Source organism: Leuciscus leuciscus, assembly GCF_965113295.1.
Source record: "Leuciscus leuciscus genome assembly, chromosome: 16".
NCBI classification, from domain to species: Eukaryota; Metazoa; Chordata; class Actinopteri; order Cypriniformes; family Leuciscidae; genus Leuciscus; species Leuciscus leuciscus.
The window spans coordinates 11,259,674-11,285,089 of NC_138740.1; the positions used below are offsets into that span (position 1 = coordinate 11,259,674).

Below are 25,416 nucleotides of genomic sequence, written 5' to 3' on the forward strand. Positions count from 1 at the left end.
TATATATATATATATATATATATATATATATTTCATTATTTGAACAAAAATGAGACTGATTGAATATGTAAAAATATAAATCTGCTAAATTATTTTTTTGTGTGTGTGTGAATCATTCACGAGATTGAGATGACTGACAGTTATACCCGGCCATATAGCAACGAAAGACATTTTTCAAAACAGATCGAACAAATCAGAAAAATACTTTCAATACAGTATTGCTTTCAATTAAAAAATAAACAATGAAAATGTAAAAGAAAATTAATTAAGTTTGAAAACCCATCGCACATTTCAAGGTATGAATAAAGTGTCGGGACTGTTTATTTATTTAAACAGGGTTGCATTGATAGTTTATTCCCTTTGTGATGCAAAATAAGAAACACAGAATCTTATTCTTGCAACATTTTAAATTTCTATTGTCAAAGAAATTGCAGCCAAATTAAAAAATTAAAACGGCACAAAACGAAAAAAGTTCAAAGCAACATAAATTAAGAACAGCCGTTTTTCTTTGCCTCTCTCGCGCTGGATATTTTTTTAGTAAGTTTGGTCTCCCTCACTGCACGCGGCGGGTCTTTCTCGAAATTAAGCATTTCAGCGTAAAAAAAACCACCATACACTCTAAACAAAAATGGTGCTAAACAGCACTAAAAGTGGTTCATTGGCTTGTAATCATAGGGGAACCACTTTAAGTGCCATATAGCACCTACCTTTGTCAAATGGTGCTATGTAGAACCATAAGAGGTGCCATATAGCACATTAACCACCCCAAAGAACCGCTGAAGAACCAAACTGGGCTTAACAGGTTCTTTAAAGGTAGTGGTGCTATATAGCACCTTAACCACCGCAAAGAACCCCTGAAGAACCATTTTTTTTTAGTGTGTACAGCTGATAATACTGTATATGTCGCTGTGTGTCATCCACACAAATCACGAAGAAAAAACTGTAACAAATAGCTTTTGTTCCTTCAAAGATACAACATGCCTTGCTGAATTCACCTTACAATAAAACGAGGTGGGTCGCGAATTAAAGAGCTGCTAAATTGAAATTGTGTGTGGAAAACCTTTAAATACAATCAATAAAACTACAATATAAAATTTAATAAGATATAGGGCCTACTGTACATAGGCTATGGACTTTTGGAGATTTTGAGATTAATCCTTAGAATTTTGCCTTTGCCTGCTCATCAGGCTCAGGCTGGCTCCGACACTCTCCATATGAAAGATGGAACATTAACACCTCTGTCCTGCACCCCCACGATAAAGCAACTATTGCCTTCTCCAAACCCCCCACGGGCTAGCTGAGTTTGCAAAACAAAGAGTTTGCCACTCGTCGTGGTGTGCCAAAACACTTAATTATAAACTTCAATATTTCATTCAAAACAATCTCAAAACGCTTTGTGACATTTTGAAAAGCCGTGGATGCATTACTGCCACTGGAACCATGAACGCAACAGAATACTGGTTCTGATTTTATTGTTTGTCGTTTAAACGTCATATATATATTTTTTTTTTAACAGAACTGCTTTTGAAATTACGATTGGAATTAATATAGGCTACAGAAGTAAAGTCATTGTATAATATTTGTTCCTTGGTGTAAAATGGAAATGCATGGTGATTTTATTTTGTAAATAGGCTATAAGCAAAAAACTATGTTTTAGAACTATAGACAAATCTCTCTGCATCAACAATAGACTATACAATGCATTAATAGGCTAATATAAAAATATCAGTAGTTAGTTCGGGATTCGAACCCGTGTCATCTAAATGATCGTAACGTAAGTTCAACCACTCTGCCACGATTCACTCGTTGCGACATGGCCTAACGTTCCAGTGTGTGTTCGCTCACACGAGCGAGAAGCGCTCTTCATTCAAAAGAACGCGCCGCCGCGTTTGTCGAACACTAATTCAACATGCTAGAATAAAACCTGGCTTTAGAACAATGCATAGCGCCACTCGTCGTGGTGTGCCAAAAAATTTACAATACTTTAGTTTCATTTATTTCAGTGTTAATGTTTGAGTTAAAAAAAATCCTCTACAGATTAAATGAACACAAAGTCGGCTATAAGAATCCTTTATAGGCTACGAAAAAAGCAAAGGGCTTACAGTCTTAACATTTAGGCTACTTTGCTTAAATTCGATACATTTATTTTCAGTAGGGCCTAATACATTTGTAGGGATGTAATTTGCTTTACCAACGCTATGTATTCAATTAAAGTTCCAAGAGGTCTGGTCTCTATATTTCCTTCCCAGCTGACACTAATATGCAAGTGCACAGCAAAAATCACAACTTGTGCTTGCTGCGAACGCAAGTTATTTAAGGTGTCTCAACTGTACACAGTCTACCCTACAGTGTGAATTCGTTACAAAGTTTAATTAAATTAAATTAATGTGCAGCAATTTGTACAAATAGAGTCTATAGGCCTACTATACTGTTGTAGCCATTAAATAATCTCATTTAGTATCATATTTGTTAAAATATTATAATGTTATTTTTTTCCATCTATGTTTAATATGAAAAGTGAACAGCACGAGTAAGATAGGATGCATTATATCGAGAGATGGATATGGAGTGGGTCAGACATGATTTTGTCTCATCCTCATCTCATCCTCCTAACTTAACGAAACTCAGCGTATGCCTCACACAGACATGATAAATACATCAGATACACAAAGCTTGAAATGTCTTCAAACGAAATAATTCAAAACGAAAAGAAAAAGGCTACTCTCTGATTATGTCTTTACGTGCATTTCTCTCTAGGTGCGTTCACTACAAATATGGCGATCGTCAACTTCATCTTTGCAGTCGACACTGTCAGAAAACACTAGTTTATTGATAAAAATCAATGCACGCATCACCGGATTTACAAATACACATCTTGCTTGTTGCACGCACATATTACTATGTCGAAAAAACGAAATATTATGTTGAAATAACATTATTATTAATAATACATCTTTTAGAATATTTGATTAAATGCTGATTGTTGCGCTTGTTCAATTTAATAAAATTAAAACTTTAGTTGTGATAATTAAAATAATTGAAAATTAAATATTTAGTGGCCAAGTTTTGCTAATTTATTATATAGGCTATTAAATGCCTATTGCCTATATTAAGTAGGTCGTATTAAGACAAGGCATATATTAAGTTATTTTAGCTGTTATGAGAAAAATAAATCTAACGAAATCTAAAATCTAAATCTAATAAATCAAAAAAAAAATTCTAACGCCAATTCAACATGCCAGAATAAAACCTGATTTTTGAACAATGCGTAACGCCACTCGGCCTGGTGTGCCAAAACACTACATTTTAAACTTCAATTTTTAATTCAAAACAATCTCAAAACGCGTTGTGACATTTTTTTAAGCAGTAGCCTAGCCTATATAAGGGCATTGAAACCAGGATCTTAACTAAAACGCGTTCCGCGTAATCTCTCAAAAATTATGCCACACTACTCCATGTATTTTTTTTTTTAAGGACTGCTTTTGAAATCACTATAAATTACTATGCAATTGTATCGCTCACGAGAGCTCTTCATGTATCTAATTCCTCAATAGAATAGTAAAAATATTCAGCGTCATTGCTCCTAATATCGTCTCTATTTTTAACTTTTGATTCTATTTTTTCAGTTCTAAAATTGATTATATCTTTGGTTCTATTCTGTTGTAGCCTAATAGGCCTATTTATATATATGAAAAATATGCCTATTAGGCTTAGGGTTTTATATTTAACCCACTTACATTTTAAAATACGGCAATTGCTGCTGTTTTGCACAATGTCCCTTTGCGCCACCTGGTGGTCATTTCGGGAACGACTTTGAAATGCGGCTGGTTTATTTTCGCCGCGGCAGCTGGCGCGGCGGTAATAGGCATTCTGGTTGTCCACCATCTGTAAGAGATCATCATACTATAATAATATCCTGTAAGTTTCAGAACTGAAAACTACCTTGTTAGTCCAATAAAAGCTTTTATAGACATCAGGCTCAGCAAACGACTCGTTTTTCAAAGTGGGGAACTATGACGTCAAAGAGGATAAAACACCGCCTCCACAAAAGAAGATCAACGCCTACTTCAACACGGCCTGTTTAGCCCCGCCCACCGATTCGCCCAAACATGCTAAATAACATAGGACGACATGATAATTGCTAAACCGGATCGAGCTACTTCCAAGCAATAAACATGCTGTTTACTAAATATTGTGCAGTGCCTGTTTGTGGAAGACAGTCTGCATAAGCTTCCTTCGGATTCCAGCATGGTTAAACTTTATTAAATCAGTCAATCACAATTTCCCGACACGGATCTGCCAGCAACATGTAAGTAACCAATTTCTGTGTAATTATTCAAGTTCAGATATTTCTCTTAAAATCGTTCAATACTGTTTATGCATCAGTGACTAAACGATCAACTTCACATAATTTCTCGTAGAATTATGAAAATAATATTTTTTAAACTGAAAGCGATCAAAGAACGATCCCTTTCCAATCGCCCAAGCTGTCAATCAAACAGTACAGCTTATCTGGACACTTACCAAACTCGTGATGAAATAATGACACTGTTAAACTACACAACGAAGCTCTTACTGTGCATTCGCATCGTGTTTGCATTGTGATTTGGTGTAAGCATTTGTGAGAGTGCAAAAATTGCGTTGCAATGATAAGATCTTTATTCACGCGATCAACAGACTGTCATCTGCTCAGTCAGTGCTCATCATGCTGCAACCTTTCATGTGATGGAATAGATTTAAATATAATGCTTTAAACGATACTTTTCACGATTTGTTAATCTCGATAGCTGTAATAGTAAAAACGTAGTAAAAGTTTGAGAGAGTTCATATAATACTAGCTATTTTATATGCAAGCATGTCAGCCAATCACAGCAGTGGGCGTTTGCACTGCAGTCTCACAGCAGACGCCCCTTAAAACAGAGCATTCAAATCTGAGGCTGAAATCAGGCTTGGAAAAATGGCTTTTATTTATCAATTATGACAATTTTTGATGTAAAAATCATACTAACATTATAAGGGCACCCCAGGCAACATTATAAAATAATAAAACAATCCAGTTCATGACCCCTTTAATGATGATGACACTTTGAACGCCTGCGACTTTCACTTTTTTGCGGCAGTTTGCTGAAGACATACTCAGCTGCGGCTGTGTGTGCTGCAGTAAGCGCTGTCATATTTGACTATAACATGTCATATAACCTATAACACGCTCACACGTTTATTTTTTAGCATTTTTGGGAGGAGTAAAACTTACATATGTGGTTTCAACAACCAGATCCATTTACACTTGTTCAGTTTTGACTGAAATGCGGCTCAGACCACCTCCTGATGTGGTTTGAACGATCGGATTTAAATCGGTCTCAAATGCGTTTCGGGGGGGCATTTACACCTGGTCTTTTCACGATCGGACAGCTATCTGATCTGAGAAAACGCATGAAGTGACCAGGTGTAAACATTCCCATAGAGACACAGTCCCTTTCCGCCTGACAGCCTGCAATTATGTTCAGTTTTAAAGTCTTGTAGGTGATTTAATAAGCCAAATTATCCTTATATGGATAGTGTTTTGCGTAAGCTCTGTTTTTAAAGGCCTATTAAAATGTTCAATGTAAAATGAATATTTGTTGTGCTCATTTGATTTACAATTAAAACAACTATTACAACATTACTGTAAATAATAGAACCCAGGCAACATTTATCTAAAAAAAAAAAAAGAATAAGTTAACAGTGACAATCAACATATCAAGTTATATAAAGCTTGAATGATTGAGGTCGGGATCAGTATTGGCCAATCATGACAAGAATCCAGAAGTCGTAACGGCTGCAAAAACCCTGATCGGAGCATCCCCAGTAGGTGTTGTTAATTGAAATAAAAAATAAAAAATAATAAAAATAATAATAATAATAATAATAATAATAATAACTAGATGCGAAAGTTCGTCGAGACAAACTTTAAGTTGGCTTGAGAAAGTTTGGACCAGAAAGTTTTTTGCTAGGCGGTTGCTAGGATGTTATGGGTGGTTGCTATGGTGTTGCTAGGGCATTTTGGGAGGTTGCTAGGGTGTTCTGGGTGGTTGCTAGGGTGTCCTGGGTGGTTGCTAGGGTCTTTTGTGTGGTTGCTAGGGTGTTTTAGGTGGTTGCTAGGGTATTCTGGGTGGTTGCTAGGCGGTTGCTAGGATATTTTGGGTGGTTGCTAGGGTCTTTTGGGTGGTTGCTAGGGTCTTTTGGGTGGTTGCTAGGCGGTTGCTAGGGTGTTCTGGGTGGTTGCTAGGGTGTTTGGGGTGGTTGCTAGGGTATTCTGGGTGGTTGCTATGCAGTTGCTAGGATATTTAGGGTGGTTGCTAGGGTCTTTTGGGTGGTTGCTAGGCGGTTGCTGGGGTATTTTGGGTGGTTGCTAGGGTATTCTGGGTGGTTGCTAGGGTGTTTTGGGTGGTTGCTAGGGTATTCTGGGTGGTTGCTAGGCGGTTGCTAGGCTATTTTGGGTGGTTGCTATGGTGTTTTGGGTGGTTGCTATGGTGTTTTGGGTGGTTGCTAGGGTGTTCTGGGTGGTTGCTAGGCGGTTGCTAGGGTGTTATGGGTGGCTACTAGGATGTTTTGTGTGGTTGCTATGGTGTTGCTAGGGTATTTTGGGTGGTTGCTAGGGTGTTTTGGGTGGTTGCTAGGGTGTTCTGGGTGGTTGCTAGGGTGTTCTGGGTGGTTGCTAGGGTGTTATGGGTGGTTACCAGGATGTTTGTGTGGTTGCTATGGTGTTGCTAGGGTATTTTGGGTGGTTGCTAGGCGGTTGCTAGGATGTTTTGGGTGGTTGCTAGGCGGTTGCTAGGGTGTTCTGGGTGGTTGCTAGGATATTTTGGGTGGTTGCTAGGGTCTTCTGGGTGGTTGATATGGTGTTACTAGGTTGGTTGGTAGTTGTCACAGATGGTTACTATGGAGTTTTTATAGAGTTCTTTCTTAACTAATCGCTATTAGCATGTAGCTATTCACTGCTAGCATGTGTAGCATGTTGAAAGTGCTGTTTGCTAGCATGAGTCAAAAGAGCCAAACCTCATCTCTATACGATGTTCTGATACAGAGATATAGGTCTTGCAAAACGGTTGCTAGGGTACTCAAGTTTGGTTGCTATGGCGTTGCTTTAAAGTGGTTTGAAGTTTAAAGTGGTTTGAAGTTTAAAGTGGTTTGAAGTTTAAAGTGGTTTGAAGTTTAAAGTGGTTTGAAGTTTAAAGGGATACTTCACCGTTTTTTCATATTAAACTATGTTATTCCCTTAACTAAGACGAGTTGATACATACCTCTATCGTCTCAGTGCGTGCACTAAATCCCTCTGTCTTGCGGCGAAACTTTGTTAGCCCAGTTCATTTAATATGGGCCAAGCAGAGAAGATACCAAACACCTCCACGTTTTCCCTATTTAAATACAGTTACTCGCGAAGTGTAACTCGACCTAGGACGGTGACACAAAACAAAACGTTGCGCTTTTCTAAGCGTGTAAAATGGATAACTATTTTGTATGGCGGAATACCATAGCAAGTGCTTGTAAGCACTTCGACTTGGCGCAGTAATATCTTCACTCGTGAAAAATCCTCTCACCGGCCCCCGCTCCCTCTAGTGAAGATATTACTGCGCCAAGTCGAAGTGCTTACAAGCACTTGCTATGGTATTCCGCCATACAAAATAGTTATCCATTTTACACGCTTAGAAAAGCGCAACGTTTTGTTTTGTGTCACCGTCCTAGGTCGAGTTACACTTCGCGAGTAACTGTATTTAAATAGGGAAAACGTGGAGGTGTTTGGTAGCTTCTCTGCTTGGCCCATATTAAATGAACTGGGCTAACAAAGTTTCGCCGCAAGACAGAGGGATTTAGTGCACGCACTGAGACGATAGAGGTATGTATCAACTCGTCTTAGTTAAGGGAATAACATAGTTTAATATGAAAAAACGGTGAAGTATCCCTTTAAAGTGGTTTGAAGTTTAAAGTGGTTTGAAGTTTAAAGTGGTTTGAAGTTTAAAGTGGTTTGAAGTTTAAAGTGGTTTGAAGTTTAAAGTGGTTTGAAGTTTAAAGTGGTTTGAAGTTTAAAGTGGTTTGAAGTTTAAAGTGGTTTAAAGTGGTTTGAAGTTTAAAGTGGTTTGAAGTTTAAAGTGGTTTGAAGTTTAAAGTGGTTTGAAGTTTAAAGTGGTTTGAAGTTTAAAGTGGTTTGAAGTTTAAAGTGGTTTGAAGTTTAAAGTGGTTTGAAGTTTAAAGTGGTTTGAAGTTTAAAGTGGTTTGAAGTTTAAAGTGGTTTGAAATAGATAGATAGATAGATAGATAGATAGATAGATAAAGTGGTTTGAAGAAGTTTATGATAGATAGATAGATAGATAGATATATAGATAGATAAAGTGGTTTGAAGAAGTTTAAGATAGATAGATAGATAGATAGATAGATAGATAGATAGATAGATAGATAGATAGATAGATAGATAGATAGATAGATAGATAAGTTAGATTGATAGACAGACAGACACACACACACACACTAACTCGCTCACACGCACACTCAGAGTTTATGAGTTTAGAGTTTATAAGTATAAATTGATGAGTTTATAAGTGTACGAGTTTTTGAGTTTAGAGTTTATAAGTTTAAATGAGTTTACAGTTTATAAGTTTGAGTTTAAGAGTTCAGAGTTTATACATTTATGAGTTTAAGCGTTCATAAGTCTATGAATTCATGAGTTTATAAGTTAATTAGTTTATAAGTGTATGAGTTTAGAGTTTATAAGTTTAAATGAAGTAAATTTAGTAGTTTGAAGTTTAATTTAGTTTGAAGTAGATAGATGAGTTTATTAGTTTAAATGAAGTAAATTTAGTAGTTTGAAGTTTAAATTAGTTTAAAGTTTAATTTAGTTTGAAGTTTAATTTAGTTTGAAGTTTAATTTAGTTTGAAGTTTAATTTAGTTTGAAGTTTAATTTAGTTTGAAGTTTAATTTAGTTTGAAGTTTAATTTAGTTTGAAGTTTAATTTAGTTTGAAGTTTAATTTAGTTTGAAGTTTAATTTAGTTTGAAGTTTAATTTAGTTTGAAGTAGATAGATAGATGAGTTTATTAGTTTAAATGAGTCTCAATGGCTCATATGGTATATAGAACGGCAGTTTGGTTTAGTCTTCAAGGGATTTAGATTTGAATTTTTGTCGGTTGGTCAGTTTGAAAAAGTCAATGGGAGTTTTTCCGAGTTTTGATCGTCATTTTTAGGAAAACCGTAAGTCCGATCAGTTAGAAAAGATATAGCATACCGAGTCAGAATAGTCTGAAGGTCTGAGCCGAGTTTGGAGTATTTAGAGTTAAAGCTCTAGGCTGTATTAAAGTTATATTTTTTTTGTCTCAGAAGAAGAATAATAATATTAAGTTTAAGTACAATATCAGTAAGTTGGCTCTCTCAAGCCAACTTAATAATAATAATAATAATTATTCAGTAATATCGACCAAAAAACAATATGGCATCGATACATCATACAGCCTAAGGTGGTAGACCATTTAAAAATAAATTCAAACTGTACTTGAATCAATTAGCCAAGATACAAAAATAAATGACAAATAAGCTGGACGTCAAACCAAACTTCTAAGTTAAGTACCTTGACTCTGCTGGCGACACCCTCGGTTCCACGGTTATGAACGTCTTTACGTTTCTCTGCAACTTCACTTCTCTTCTGAAGTGCATCTTTCAGACGCTTGTTAGCAGCTGCAGCCTGTGGATGAACATTTATTTATTTTTTTACATACTGTATAGGGCTGTGTGATATTGAAAAAAATTGACATTTAGTTTTTCTGTGATATATTGCGATATGAAAATTTCACCAGATGATTTATTATAGCTCTATTTGTAAAGAATTAATCATTGTAGGATGATTGGGGTGATTTTGTAGGACAGTGAATCTGCATATAAAAATAATTAACAATTACAAGCATAGATAAAGACAACAGAACATAGATACAAATTAAATAAGCAGTGCTTAATGTTTTTTTTTATTATTCTATAATTTTTTTAGGTAAATCTAACTGTATTCAGGTTAAGACATTGAATAATCAAATGTAAAATAACTACATTGTCTCTTAACTGTATAAATTAAATCTAATTAATAAAATTGACCCTTCGCAGGGAGTTTGATTGACAGGTGATCTGACCAATCATAATCCGCCATCCATCTGACAAATCAGTCAGGAGAGTTGGTAGATTAACGTTGGAGGATTTGAACTTGAAAAACAGAGTGCACTGACGTCATTCCGCGGTTAAAACAACATTCCTTCTTATGTTCATTCATGTTTATTTGATGCTATAAATTAACTAGAAGGAAGAGATGGGTTCACGAGAAGCTTTAACTGAGGCGCCCGAACTGACAAGACACATTAATATGTAAGCTTTTAACACCTGAGAAAGACAAAGACACTCCCCTAACTGCCCTATTAGGAGCGATCAGGCCCTGTCATTCAGAGCAACCTTGCACAAATGAGGAGATTTAAAAAAGAATGGCTTTTAGATTGTTTGGATTTATTTACAACACAACACAATCCAAAAATACAAATGACAAAAGAGCACATTGAAAACAATGATCCAAAGACAGAGACCTTTGTGCCATTCCTAAAAACATTGTACATACCTTTCATTTCCAAGGTGTTTGATTTTCACTTTACCATGTTCATGTACAGAGACATTCACTCATGTGAATGTTGAAGTCAGCAGGACTCAGTTGCATCTGGTCCCTGAAAGAAAAAAAAAAAGAAAAAACTGTGAACATACTGATATCAAGAGAAACTATAGGGCTGCACGATTTTGGGAATAGATTTTAGATTTTTCTGGTTAAAATTTCTTTTTAAAATTCACAGAATACACACACGCACGTTTCCAACAATATATAATGAACACCAGGTTTGTTGTGCCTTGTAGGCATAGGCTACGCAGTGCTGCATAAAATAATAATAACAATAAATTAAATCTTCCAAAAGATTTCAAGAACAACTACGCTAGAGAAAAATATATTGATTATCATATGTTACTTCAAATGTTTCCATTCGTTATGATGATATGAAATGAGATAATAGTAAAAACATAAAGCCTAATGTTTGGTGCATTTTTCCTTTCAAACGCAATCGCTCTCCAAAATATGATACATTAAAACCCACAGCGCGCTCCAAAATATGATACATTCAAACCCACAGCGCGCTCCAAAATATGATACTCAAACCCACAGCGCGCTCCAAAATATGATACATTCAAACGCCATCGCGCTCCAAAATATTAAACATTATGGTTATACATATCTATGTTTGAGCAGATATCCACAAACAGTATTTAACAGGAAACACGGGTCTAAATAGTATAATATTCACCATATCTAGCAACAGTTCAACTGCAATGTGAAGTGTATGCAACAATACCATAAACTAATAAGAATTTCTTACCTTACATCTTTCTTGTCTTCAAATCGCGTTCTTCTTCTGGGGGTAAATCCAATGTAAGCTCAGACGTGTCTTCCAAACTCGACGAAAAGCAGAGACTTGTGAAGTTTTTTGGTGTTTTGTGTTTGAGGTAACGAGGGCGTTCGCGTCCCATGTGGAGATTTGCATGTGAATCACTTTTGCGCAAGTGGGCGTGTCGAATTAAAAAGTAATTAGCAAGCGTTTGAGATACTGGACATCCTGTTGGTTTTATACAAATTACTTAGAGAATATTTGTTTGCAGTTTGAATCCGATCATTTAAAAGTACACACTTAAATGTGTATAAAGGTATATGGCTCATAAATGTGTGAGAAGGATTCGCTGAGTTTTGTTTCAGTTTATAGACGTGCTCAAGAAAAAAAAGTTCACCGCGACGGAGAGGCAGAACGCACACCCTGTTTATTTTCTTTATTTTACAAAAGCACAATGTTTTGATTTGATTGTAAGTGGACACATACAAAAGTAGAAATATCACAGATTATTTTTTTATATTTCTTTTTTTCTGTATAACCATAAATGACGGAGTAATTTAAGTTTATGTTGCTGCAATGTGAAAAAAATCCAGCAAAACGCGTCGGCGCGTTTCTCGACCTCAGAGGGTTAAACTGACAGGACTTAAAAGTACATGCAAATGATAAACTTTCATTTTATGATGGCTAACTGCAATTAATCTGCAAATCACATGCGTTCCGAATCCTACGGATCACTAATCCACTATGATCCCTATACTTGACTTCGCACATCCTGCGGTGTGACTTTCGAGGATGTGCACATTGAGATATCAGTGTTAAAACGATATATCATGCAGCCCTAATAGTGAACACTGTCCTATCATCTGAGGAGGGAGATGTGTTAGACAACAAAACAGCAGGTGCAAATTAGTTCAGAATTGCTGTACAGCTTTTGGAAAAACAGCTCACCTCCTCTGTCTTGCGACGAAGAATATTGGCCTGTTTCTGGAAGTCTCTCTCCAGTTTTAGCATCTCATATTGCCGTTTACGATCCTGAAATGTGTACAACAAACACTTAAATTTCCTACAAAACCTTATTAATATAGAAATATAAAATATTGGAATGTCAAACACCAAAAACGGTAAAATTACACCATCTGTAAATGAAACAAGATCAGAGTAAAAATTTAAGATTGACACTCACTTTCTCTTTGAGCTGCAGTACTTCTTTATCTTTCTTCTGTTTCCAAAAACGAAATTTCTCAGAGTCTTCCTTCATCTGTCTCATGAGCTGCACTCGCTGGGACTTCATAGCCTGCACAGATTAACCAGCACTTTTTCCACTGATAATTTGTTTAAAGAAAAAGTTACTGACTAAGGCTACGTTCAGACAGCAGGTAAATGTGGCCCAAATCCGATTTATTTGGCTCACATGACTCTTTTGCCACTTCCATATGTGGTACTAAATCCGATACAGGTCAGATGTTTTGCAATGCGACCTCAGTTTGAACCGTCATATCGGAATTCATGCGACTTTTGTCACAATTCTGTGCTCATGGGAGTCATTTAAAAGATTTTACATACCCAACGTTATCAAGACAGTTGCGAAAGGTCATGTGTCAGAACTTATAATTATTAGTGACAGCTCTTTATACAAGCAAAAAATTAGGGCTTGTATCATAAATGTTTAAAGACTCTGCTCTCTTTTTTCATATCTTCATCTTTATGTTGTCTGCGCATAATTCGCTAACTTCGGCGGCAGATCACACTTTAAACTAACATGTAATCACTTAATTTAATGTCCTCTATGTTACTTCCACATAACAAGGTGCTACGTGACGTCTTTTTATCGTTCTTTTGAGCATGCCGGTCAGTCCAAAACCATGATCTGTTTGCACTGGAATCTCATATTGGTCACATTTAAAACAACGAGAGCAGCTATACCAAAAATCTGATCTGAGCAATAAATTGGAATTGAGCACTAAGGCTCACAGTGTGAACGTAACATAATGCTGCTATGACTGAGCCAAGAAAGGAACCAGCTTAAACAATTTATGTGAGCAGTGGCAATAAGAAAAGCACGATGCCTTAAATAGTGACCATTTGTCTTTGGTCTTTTGCCCTTTTTAAAGATGTCTTAAGGCTGATTTATACTTCTGCGTCGGACCTACAGCGGAGCCTCTACGCTTTAGGTTACGCGTTGGTTTTCATTTATATTTCTGCATCGTTGTCCACGTTGACGTGCAATTACACATGTAGTTAAAGCATGTGAAACCCGAGGGAGGGGTTCTAGCAGACCAATCACAGCGCTTGCGGTCCACGTAGAATTGACGTGTTCTTACATTTTTGGAGAAGTGCATGTCAGGGTACGCGCGCTACACAGCCTACGAAAGTAGCTATAAATTGGGCTTTAGGGTTGACAAGATACTGAGGGTTGCAACAACTCATAAAAAAAAAAAAGCAAAATCTTTCACTGTCTGCATCACTATCCACATAGGCTGTTATTATGTCCACTAGAGGTGGAGATTTTTTTCTTCAGATTACACCACAACCTGGATGTAAGGAACGTCCCATTCCGAATCAGCAAATTAAGCACATGAGGCATTGTAAACACAAACCTGAATCTCTTGGTTGAGTTTAGTAACATTGCGCACAGATGCCTCTTTGAGCTTAAGCAGCTTGGATTGATCTTGCAGTTTCTTCTTTAACTCTGTGATTTGTCCTTCCAGCTCTTGAAGTCTCTTTCTGCGTTGTTCACTCAATCTAGAGTAAAACAAGACATGAAAAATAATAAACTATCAAAGTGTCATTGTGTTGCAGCATTAGACCTGGCAATTTAAGTTTGGCGAGAAACTGGCACAGATATTGAGTTACTTGGCCTGATTGGTGTCCTTCTTAGCAGACTGCAGAGCATGGATGAGATCTTCCTTCTCTTTCTGCAGAGAGCCAACAGCAGCCTGCAGACTTTGAACATTCTCCTGGAGAGGTGAAACAAACAGTAACATGACTTTCATGGTGTTCAGCAATATAATTTTTATGATTTAGTTTCCAGGCTTACCTGATATTCTGTTTGCATGGGCTCCAAATGACTATCATTCTGACACATCTTCTTGACAAAAGCCTCTTTCAGTGCCAAAATGTTATTGAGCTCAATCAGTTCTTTTGACATCTGTGCCTGCCGCAGTGCATGCTGGGCTGTGTAGGCTTCAGGAGAGCCTTTGGCTTGGGGATCAGCACTGATGTCCTAAATTGAAATTTGAGCAAAAAGCAAAATAGAGTAAAAAAAAAAAAAGGATTAGGATTTAAAATCAAAAATGTCCTGACTACATTAGGGATGGGAATCACAGGTTCACACAAAAGATGTGTTTTCAGTTGTCTTTTGAATGTTGTCAGGGATTATGCATTCCGGATGAGGGTGGGGAGAGCATTCCACCAGCATGGAACCGTGAATGAGAATGTTCTGGAAAGTGATTTTGTGGCTCTCTGTGATGGAACCACGAGCCGTCGCTCATTGACTTCTGGTAGGGATATAGACTCATAGGACCGAGTGAAAGTAGGAGGGAGCTGAGCCTGTGATAGATCTGTAAGCAAGCGTCAATGCCTTGAACTTGATGCGAGCAGCGAGTGGTAGCCAGTGCAGAGAGATGAACAGAGGAGTGACGTGGGCGCTTTTTGGCTCGTTGAAGACAAGACGAGCTGCAGCATTCTGAATCATTTTATTTGATCACTTGCAATTAATAGTGTGGTGGACAGGCTTACTGAAAAGATCTGATTTGAGAAAAAAAAAAATCTAATTTGCCTGCAGTCTGAACTTAGCCAAAATGTGGGTCCCACAGTTGAGAACCACAGACTTAAAAATACATACCGCTGGTGGGCCAGTATCAGAACCGCCAGGACTGGAACACTCCACAGATGAAGCACTGGCTGAAGTCATGGCATCAATGGTGGCAGCAATCCCCATACTCTCGCTCTGTTGGACCAGGTCATTTGGTTTTATTGTAACTTCAAATCACTGTAAATTAATGATAATGAAAACATTGTTGTGGCAGTTTAATTCACTAAACAATCATCTTTGGCGTAAGAGACAGTCTGGAATCAAATGATCATTAAAAAGTAATTTATTCTTGCAAGAAGGCCCAGTTGCCACACAGAAGTCACAAGTACAGTCTGTGGAACAAGTGCGACCAGGAGAGAGAGGCAGGCCAGTCTTTATACTGTTATCTTCAAGGTTCTCTAAACACTCCATAGATGGATAAGACACTCCACCAGTGATCCTATTATACACTGAACTTTAGTTTAGCTTAACTTACAGCCTGCAAGTCCTAAATTGGACACCCTTTGACCTTAGGGGTCAGGGCCTCGGCGTCTCCCCCTCTTCTCCTGCCTCACAGAAGTTCCACATCAATCATTATATCACATGGTCAGCAACACACATAGAAGTCAATCCTGTGTATGTTAATGAAAATCAAAGTAAGTAATGAAAATCAAAAATCTCCCATTACAACATCCTACCAACCAATCATAACATATTCAGTAATCAACGTTTAAAATCTTTGGAGTCTGTTTATGGTGTCGTCGAAATGTTTAAATACTCTATTTAATCTAACTTAAGGTGCTTAAGTCAGCACTCCTGTAAGACACAGCAGACAGAGCTAAACCTCATCCTTACATGTCACAGTACCACTGATAACATCTTGTTACTCAACTACATCCTTCAGAGCACTTTTTCCAGTTATCTTTCACTCTGCCTTCATGCTCACCACAGACTCCTCCACTGGTCACCTTTCACCATAACCTCCACCTCATTAACCAGTTCTCCTCTTTGGATGTCAATGAAGCAACAGACACTATGTTCTAGTACCTTACCTTTATGCCTTGCTAATATTTTCCACCGGCTTCAGTCTTGCCTTACAGGCAGATCTTTCAAGGTTTAAGGGAAAATAAAGGGATTCTGAGTTACATCAACCAATCACTGGAGTGCCTTAAGGTTCAGTGCTTGCTCCTCTTTTCTCCATTTAGATAACTTCACTGGGAATGATCATAAAGGCACATGGTTTCTCCTACCACTGCTATGCAGATGACACCCAGCTCTTGTGTCATTTCAACCTAATGATTCTGTTTGAACTTGTATCTCTGCCTAACTTTCAGCCATTTCTGCCGGGATGAATGCGCGTAATCTACAGCTTAACCTTGCAAAGATGGAGCTTCTTGTAATTCCTGCAGATCTGTCAGCTGACCACAACAATCACTGTACAACTTGGCGTCAACAACACTAAGGCCAGCCAGGGGGAGTATTTCGACTCATATTTCAACAATCGACCGGTCATGCAGGTTTGCTCTTTAAAATCAGGAAAATCTGACCCTTTCAGGTCAGAGCATGCAAAATCTTTTTGTCCAAGCTCTTGGTGTGCCCCGGCCTTAAAGGTGACGTGCATATACACACACATTATTTCACCAAATCGTTTTCTGTGATGTGTAGAGGGTTGAAAAGCAACCAGATCTGTCTATTTCTTTATATTTAAAAAATCTTTAGACAAAACTAGAATGTAGTTTATCGTTTGAACCATGTTTAAACTAGGGCTACACTATTAATCGTATTTCAATCATAACGATTTCTGCTTTTTAAATTTTATTTAGGCCTATTCATCATTTGCATTATCTTGAATTGGTAACAAGCCTCCACTATCTTTCCTGCTCAGGGTTGCCAGATGTCAAAATCTTAAAAAGGCCCCAAATGGAGCTTCTTTTTTTTTTAGGATAGATTTTCTGCCCAGTGTTTTAATTCAATTCAATTCAATTCAATTCCTTTATTTGTCCCCCAGTGGGGCAATTAGTTTCACAGCATAGGAGCACACAAACTTACAAACAAAAATACACATAGTATGACAAAATAACAATGCACATTCTGATCAAATTCAATAATGTGTAGGCTACCTTACCCTCCTGGCATTTAGAAGAGAGACAGCAGACGGAACAAAGGAGTGTTTAAATCTGTTTGTTTTAGCAAATGGGAGTCTGAGTAGGGCTGGGACAACGCGTCGAGGTCATCGATGACGTCGACGCAAAAAATACGTCGACGCAAAATATGCGCATCGATTCGTCGACCTGTTTTTATTTCTCTAAAAAACTTTTGCAAAACGTTTACCTTATGTGCGCTGAATATACGCGATGGCCGGATCAACATTCTGTCCAACGTTATATAACCAATGCAGGGGTTTTTCTGCATTGATCTTTTTTTTGGCGGCTGTCAAAGCCTTATTTGATCGGTGAGTGATGTAGAATAGACTGCTGGGGCGCGTACGAGAGAGAGCCCCGGCCGCGCGCGCGCACTCACAGTCTTCAAACAACACGAGCGCTGCTTGCTCTCTCTCTCCCTCGTGCATATTAATAAAAATCATTAAACACGATAGAAAAAGGGCGAAACACCAAAGTTTCACGCGCGCACTCACAGTCTTCAAACTACACGAGCGCTGTCTTGCTCTCTCTCTCTCCCTCGTGGATATTAACCAAAATCATTAGACACGATAGAAAAAGGGCGGAACACCAAAGTTTCACGTGGAGCATTCTGAGATTTTTTTTTTTCTCCATGACAGGCTGCTGGCTCCCACTGTTAATTTTATTTATTTTTTGTTGGAAAAGCACTCTCTGTATTAGCTTAAAGCCCTCAAGTTTACATTGGTTACTGTATTCTTTCAGTTGCTCTAAACAAGTATTTTGGGTGACCTTTTTTATTTTTTTATTGAATGCTAGTCATCAAGTTGTTGTTATTTTCATCTGAAAGAACTTTTTCAGTAAGCTAGGCCCTATGTGTTCAGTAAGCTTGTTTCAGTAAGCTATGTGTTTTCAAGGCTTCAAGGTTTTATTGAATGCTATCTCTGACTAAGAATGCATTACTTTGCACTTGTATAGTCTTTTATTTTGTAATTTTAAGAGCAATAAACATATATTGCAATGTTAAGGAATTCATGTTTTTTCATTCAGATATGTAAATCAACATGTATAAATTGTTAGTAGTCAATTAATGGGGAGATAATCAATAATCGAATCGAAATCGAATCGGTCTGGAAAAATTAACCGTTAGATTAATCGATGCATCGAAAAAAATTATCGCTAGATTAATCGTTTAAAAAATAATCGTTTATCCCAGCCCTAAGTCTGAGCAATGAACCTGATGGTAGAAACTGAAACTGTAGATATAAAGGATGAGAACAGTCAGTCAAGATGGAGTTTGCTTTCTTAAACAGCTGCTTTTTGTAAAGATCCTGTAAAGTTTCTTGTGGAAGCCCAATAATTTTACTACTGACACTAACAACCTTATTCAGTAAGTTCCTCTCTTTTACCCTCAAGGATTGAAACCAACAAACAAAGGAGAACGTAATAATAGACTCAATAAAAGAACGATAAAACAAAGTCATCAAAGTAGAGTCAACCTGAAATTTAGATAGTTTTCCAAGACAAAAAAGACGCTGCTGGCTTTTCTTATGGATCGAGTCAGTATTTTTCTTAAATGTCAGCTTGTTATCGGGGAAAGTGCCTAAGTACTTATAAGACTCTACCGATTCGACTGTCTGACCATCAATCACTGTGGTGTCAGGGGAAGGCTGAACACGTCTAAAATCAATGCACATGTCCTTTGTCTTTAAAACGTTTAAAGCTGCCGTCGGCAAGTCTGGCAGATTGGGTCGATTAGCCAAAATGTTGAATGTTTACAACTATCATGCCCCTCCCCACTACCAGCGAGCACCCTCCCGTCGAGGTCGTGCTCGTCAGTGCGTCACTGTGCGTGTGTACCTGATTTTCTGTGAACGCGTCCGTCTCTTCAGCATCGATCAACACCATGGACTCGGAGGTAGGCTGCCCTGGCTAATCTATCCATAGATAGCAATAACCGAGGAATTGGAAGCTTGTTAGTAGATTTTCTCTCCGCCATCACGCTTCATGCAATCTCCAGGCGAACTTCAGGCGTGGCGTGTGCATGTGATATTAACGTGCGCGAGTGAGGGGGGATCTGTGGCGTGTGCACGACCTGTGATTGACAGTCAGATCTCACACCCCCCTGCGCTGATTGGACCTGATGAAGCGGGAGCGCTGGATTTTTGCAAAACAAATAACACGCTCCAGGTGGAGTTAGAAGCTCGGGTTTTTTTCTAAAACCACCTTATTTATGTTGTTCTGTCGGATTATAGTGTCAATTACACTGAATATGATCAAAAAAATGTTGCCGACGGCAGCTTTAAGGATAAAAAAGATTCCTGACACCATTTTAAAAAGTAATCAATCACAGGACCATGCGAAGTTTCAGTGCTATTCATAGGGTTGGGTTTTATCCGATACCAGTACCTACTCGGTATTTTTCAAACGGTTCCGGTGCTTAAATGGTTCTTAAACCGGTACTTAAGAAAACGAAACCGCACACACTTTATCAAAAAAAAATAATACCTGTGTGTGTTTTCTGAAAAAGATTTTCTGATTTCTGATAAAATAAAAAATTGTGCTGATGTAGCCGAAAACACTTAAGTTAAGATCAAAATTTTGTCTTCTCATATTATTTATATATTTATATATAATTTGATATTACATATTGTATATTATAGACTTTTACAAAACAGAGAAATATCTGACACTGAGCAGAAATATTTAACACACATAGTATAGCCTCATATAAATATACTTGATATACTTCATACTTGATATGCAAGATTTGCAGTTGGCATTAAAATACTAGACTTACCCGAAGAGGAACACTGCAGCTGAACTTTAACTTTAGTCAAGAGTGTCAGAGGTTTTGAGTTCTAATCCGCATTCGTAGTTTTTTTTTTGTTTTTTTAAACCGATTATGCTCACCAGTGGTTGTATATCAAGCAGGGACACTTTGTGTGCATTATATGTTGTGATTTCACCAGAACGAATAGATATGAGGCGCCGTCTAGGGCTTAAATCGAACTTCATTCACGCACACATAAAACGGTTGCATACACATATACTAAGTAGTCACACATACATGTATACTGCTGAATGCTCCAACTATATGAAATGCACAACGTCACATCTAAAGTCGCTCACGCACACACACGCAAACTCTACACACACGAGACGCGCGGAACTCTCCGCGCACATACTCATCTGAGACGCGAGCACACACACACACAAACTCTCCGCGCACACACTCATCTGAGACGGGGGCACGCACACACAAACTCTCCGCGCACATACTCGTATAGACAGCGCCTCATAAATAGATCGATCTCTGCAACGTATTGAAGCGCGCGTCCGAGTGAAGAAAGTGCGGTGTGCGCGAGCCACAAGAGAAAACACTGTATCCGCGCCACTGATCGCAGCGCCAACGAGCACTTTGATCACTTGATTTAAAAAACACAGTTCAGCGCTAGATCGTGTCTTATTTAACAAACGAACTAAATGAATGCTCTGCTGGTTAACTGGAGATGTTTTGTTATTGGATCATTCGTGCCGCGAGATGTTTTATAGGGGGCGGTGAAAAAAGTCAGGCACCGAAAGTTGCGTTCTTATTCGGTCTCGATACTACCGTTTACGTCGGAACCGGTTCCCTATTGGAACCGGGTTTCGGTACCCAACCCTAGCTATTCAACAGGCTCACTATAACGGAGTCATCCGCAAACTTCAATATATGACGGTTTTCAAAAATGCTACGACAGTCATTTGTGTACAATATGTACAGCAAAGGAGAGAGAACACACCCTTGTGGTGAGCCAGTAGATGTTACAGATAGATCAGAAGATTGGCCATTTACTCTGACTTTTTGTGTTCTGCCTGTAAGAAAGTCCAAGATCCAGCCAACAATACTACCTTCCAGACCAAAGTTATCCCTTAGTCTCTGGATTAGTAGATGAGGCTGAATAGTGTTGAAGGCAGATGAAAAATCAACAAACATCAATCTGACATGGTTGTTTGGACTGTCAAGATGCTTGCAGATGTAATTCAACAGAGTTATGGTGGCATCCTGAACCCCTCTCTTGGACCTGTATGCGAACTGCAGGGGGTCCATCAAGTGTTCAGTAGTTTTCAGCAGTTCAGCTTTGATCAGTTTTTCCAGTGACTTCATAACTAATGAGGTCAGGGCTATAGGCCTAAAGTCATTTAATGATTTAGGATGTTTAGATTTACCAACAGGGACTATAGTAGACTGTTTCCACAGATTAGGCACCTTCTGATGAGACAAGGATAAATTAAAAATATAATTAAAAATCGGGCCTAATTGTTCAGCACAGTTGGAGAGTAATCGACTACTGATATTATCTGGACCAGCACTTGTTCTTATTTTACAGCGTTTAAAAGTTTTAACAACAGAATATTCATCAAAAAGAGGAGAAACTTGTTTTGATTCCAGTGCTGTATTTCTCAGCGTCATTATTTCATTATTGAAAAAATGCACATCGAATCTGGAGTAAAATTTGTTTAGCTCTTGTGCCAGGACCAGATCAGAGGTGAACCCATCTAATGAGACCCTTTTCTTTACATTGTCAGTCAAACCGACCATAGACCTGATACTGTCCCATGCTGAACCCATATTATTGTTGCTAAGCATGTCTTCTAGTTTTCTTTTATAAGATAATTTAGCTCTCCTAATTTCCCGTTTAATTTCCTTATGTACAGACATTAGCTCAGTAGAATCTCCCTGTTTAAACGCCTGTTTCGTTTTATTTAGTAGCACTTTAAGGTGTCTGCTTGCCCAAGGTTTACTATTTGGGTAGGTTCTAACAGTCTTTACAGGAACAACAATGTCCTCACAGTAAGTTATCCATGAACTGACCACATCAGTGAGTTTGTGAATGTCTCTAGAGGATTCGATAAACACCTCCCAGTCTGTGCTCTCCAGACAGCCCTGGAGGGTGAGGGTGGCCTCTTCTGACCACACTTTGATGTTTCTAGTTGTCACCTTCCCCCTCTGAAGACATGTCCGATAGGATGGAACCAAGTACACACAGTTATGATCAGCTGAGCCAAGAGGGGGGAATGAAATTGATTTATATGCATTTTTAATGGGCCCATAACACTTGTCCAAAATCCTGTTTTTCCTAGTGGGGCAAGAAACGTACTGATAAAAGCTCCTGAGAGATTTGTCCAATGAGCAATGATTAAAATCTCCTAAAACCAGGTTAGGAGCATCAGGAGATAAAGACTGAAGTTTATGCACAGACTGTGAGATGAGCTCTGAGGCGTTTTTTTCATTCGCCTTTGGATGAACATAAACGACAGTAACGAAAATCTGTGGGAATTCTTTTTTACTTTACTTTATTCTTTATTTTACTTCATCTGGTCCCATCTGGTAATCATAAAACTTTTGCAAGCCAAGTAAAAATCTGTACCACTGGACCGATCGGGAGATGCTTAGCACTGAGCCACGTGCCACTTTTAGGATGGCATATATCGGTGTTTCCCCACACAATTTACTTGGGTGGTCTTTAATATACCTTATATAATTTGCCACCCAAGTAGGTCTGATAAGCCACTGCAGAGAAACAAAGCGAGAGAGATGTCCCATTTCCACTCTTTTAAAGAAAACAATACATTCTCCACTAAAAGTTTCCACCACATTGGTCAAATTCCAGTAAATACCTGCAGATCTAAGATGAGCTGTTGAAGGTTCTGGATCACTTCCATATTCTCCTTCAGTTCCTGGTCTTCCAGAGTCTCGACCACTTTCTTTAGGTCCACCTTACACCTGAAATTAGAGACATTCAAATTACTGAAATTTTTGGACCTCATTAGTTCACAGATCGGCAAGACATTGATACTTACGCTGAGTGCTGCCTCAACTCCTCAAGCTTGCTTTGCAGTTTCTCATTTGTCTGCTCCGTCTGAAAGAACAATTAAATTATTAAATTAATACACAAAATTTGAAGATGAATAGTTAACAGTAAAGTTAGGCAAAATTTGCCAAAGCTTCCTGGATCAACATGCCAGTGGTAGGTAGACACAGAGAAAATGTCATTAATCTATTTAGTCATTTCCCCTTTTTTTATTTTACAAGTAAACTGTGCAGGACATTGGTCGTTCTCAGCATTAAACATTAAAGGAGAAGTTCACTTTTGAAAAAACTTTTGCTGATAATTTACTCACCCCCATGTCATCCAAGATGTCCATGTCTTTCTTTCTTCAGTCGAAAAGAAATTAAGGTTTTTGATGAAAACATTCCAGGATTTTTCCACATATTATGGATTCCATTGGGACCCAAACGGTTCAAGGTCCAAATGACAGTTTCATTGCCGCTTCAAAGGGCTTTAAACGATACCAGACGATGAATAAGGGTCTTATCTAGCGAAACGATCGGTCATTTCAAAAATAAAATAAAAAGTTGACGTTTTATAAGCACAAATGTTCGCCTTGCTCTGTTCTGTGATGCGCGTTCGTGACGTCACGTAATACGCAATTACGTTGAAAAGGTCAAGTTTGATGTGTTTACAAATGTGCGGAAGGAGGACCATATAAACATTTTCAAATGTATTTGTGTCAGTTTATCGTTTAAAATGCCCATTTCGTGTGCGCATCCTGAGTGTTTTAATATTAAAAAGCCAAAAAGAACATTTTCTTCAATTTTTCAAGCGTGACCTTTTCAACGTAATTGCGTATTACGTGACGTCACGAACGCGCATCACAGAACAGAGCAAGCCGAACATTTGTGCTTATAAAACGTCAACTTTTTATTTTATTTTTGAAATGACCGATCGTTTCGCTAGATAAGACCCTTATTCATCGTCTGGTATCGTTTAAAGCCCTTTGAAGCGGCAATGAAACTGTCATTTGGACCTTGAACCGTTTGGGTCCCAATGGAATCCATAATATGTGAAAAAATCCTGGAATGTTTTCATCAAAAACCTTAATTTCTTTTCGACTGAAGAAAGAAAGACATGGACATCTTGGATGACATGGGGGTGAGTAAATTATCAGCAAAAGTTTTTTTAAAAGTGAACTTCTCCTTTAAGTTCTGTTAAGATGCAACCTGTCACAAAAACAGTGACATCCACTGTAATTTTATCACACCGCAATTTGTTGCTGTGCTGCATGAATAAAACTAACATTCTATGAACTACTCAGCTAAATTATGATCCTCACCATGATGATCCTTTCAAACATAAGAGCAGTTTGTCCCACTGCCTCACTCAGCTCTCGACTTAGCTTGCTGTTTTCATCTTGCAGACAGCGATTCTGCTCCAGGATCTTTGACACATTCCCTGCTGGCTCAGACCTACAAATCAAACTCATCTTTAGATTTAGATAAAATAATTAACACTCAAAAACTGAGCACATAAAGCAGTTTTAATATTTAATGACAATTGCTTCTACTTCAATACTTATGCTTAAATGTAAGCGATGAAGCTGTATCTCTTAAAAACATGTTGAATAATGAAGACTTCATTAAGCAAAAAAATTATGTATAATATAAATTATTCTTTTTTTCTAGGTAACTAACGACCTATGGACATTAAATACTTTCCTGCTTACAAGTCGTTTTATTAATGTATTTCTACTGTTAAAACAGTGATTTAGATATTACATGAGACATAATATATTTCAGTAAGTTGTTACTTACTATGTTCATACATATTTATTTTGTGCTGCAACTAGTAGTAAAGTGGAACAGATGATTGGTTTGTGTGATGTGGCCTGAACTGAGGTGGCTACAGCAATCTGTCAGGCCACATTAAAGAGCGTCAAAACGACATTTCAGTTTGAATGCTGAGAGTTACGTTCCTTAAATAATTGCAAAAGCTTATTGCAATTATTGGAATAATTGGATGAGAGGTGCACTACAAATAATGGTTAGTGAAGTTTTATTCACAAGTCAACAGAAAACAGCACAGGCTAAAAAGATCTTGGGATTTAAAAATCAATATTGGTTAAAATCAATTCATTAATATTGGTAAACCCAGACTTAGAAGAAACATTTATATAATTAGAGGAAACATTTATATAATTAGAAATGTGATATTTCAACTGCCTTTTGCAATTTAAAAATTTGCATTCAT

At 37.8% G+C, this 25,416-nt stretch overlaps 1 protein-coding gene across 2 annotated transcripts in view; it reads right to left on the reverse strand.

Moving 5' to 3' along the window:
* Positions 1 to 25,416, reverse strand: part of kif4 (kinesin family member 4) — a 125,022-nt gene that overhangs the window by 58,429 nt on the left and 41,177 nt on the right. For both annotated transcript variants that reach the window (XM_082141210.1, XM_082141211.1), the window contains exons 11-20: positions 24,503 to 24,635; positions 23,189 to 23,247; positions 23,006 to 23,111; positions 15,276 to 15,380; positions 14,469 to 14,654; positions 14,285 to 14,388; positions 14,029 to 14,173; positions 12,615 to 12,725; positions 12,380 to 12,463; positions 9,598 to 9,711 (exon numbers count right to left, since the gene is read on the reverse strand). In XM_082141210.1, coding sequence (XP_081997336.1) covers positions 9,598 to 9,711; positions 12,380 to 12,463; positions 12,615 to 12,725; positions 14,029 to 14,173; positions 14,285 to 14,388; positions 14,469 to 14,654; positions 15,276 to 15,380; positions 23,006 to 23,111; positions 23,189 to 23,247; positions 24,503 to 24,635 — 1,147 coding nt within the window. The remainder of the gene's footprint in view (positions 1 to 9,597; positions 9,712 to 12,379; positions 12,464 to 12,614; positions 12,726 to 14,028; positions 14,174 to 14,284; positions 14,389 to 14,468; positions 14,655 to 15,275; positions 15,381 to 23,005; positions 23,112 to 23,188; positions 23,248 to 24,502; positions 24,636 to 25,416) is intronic.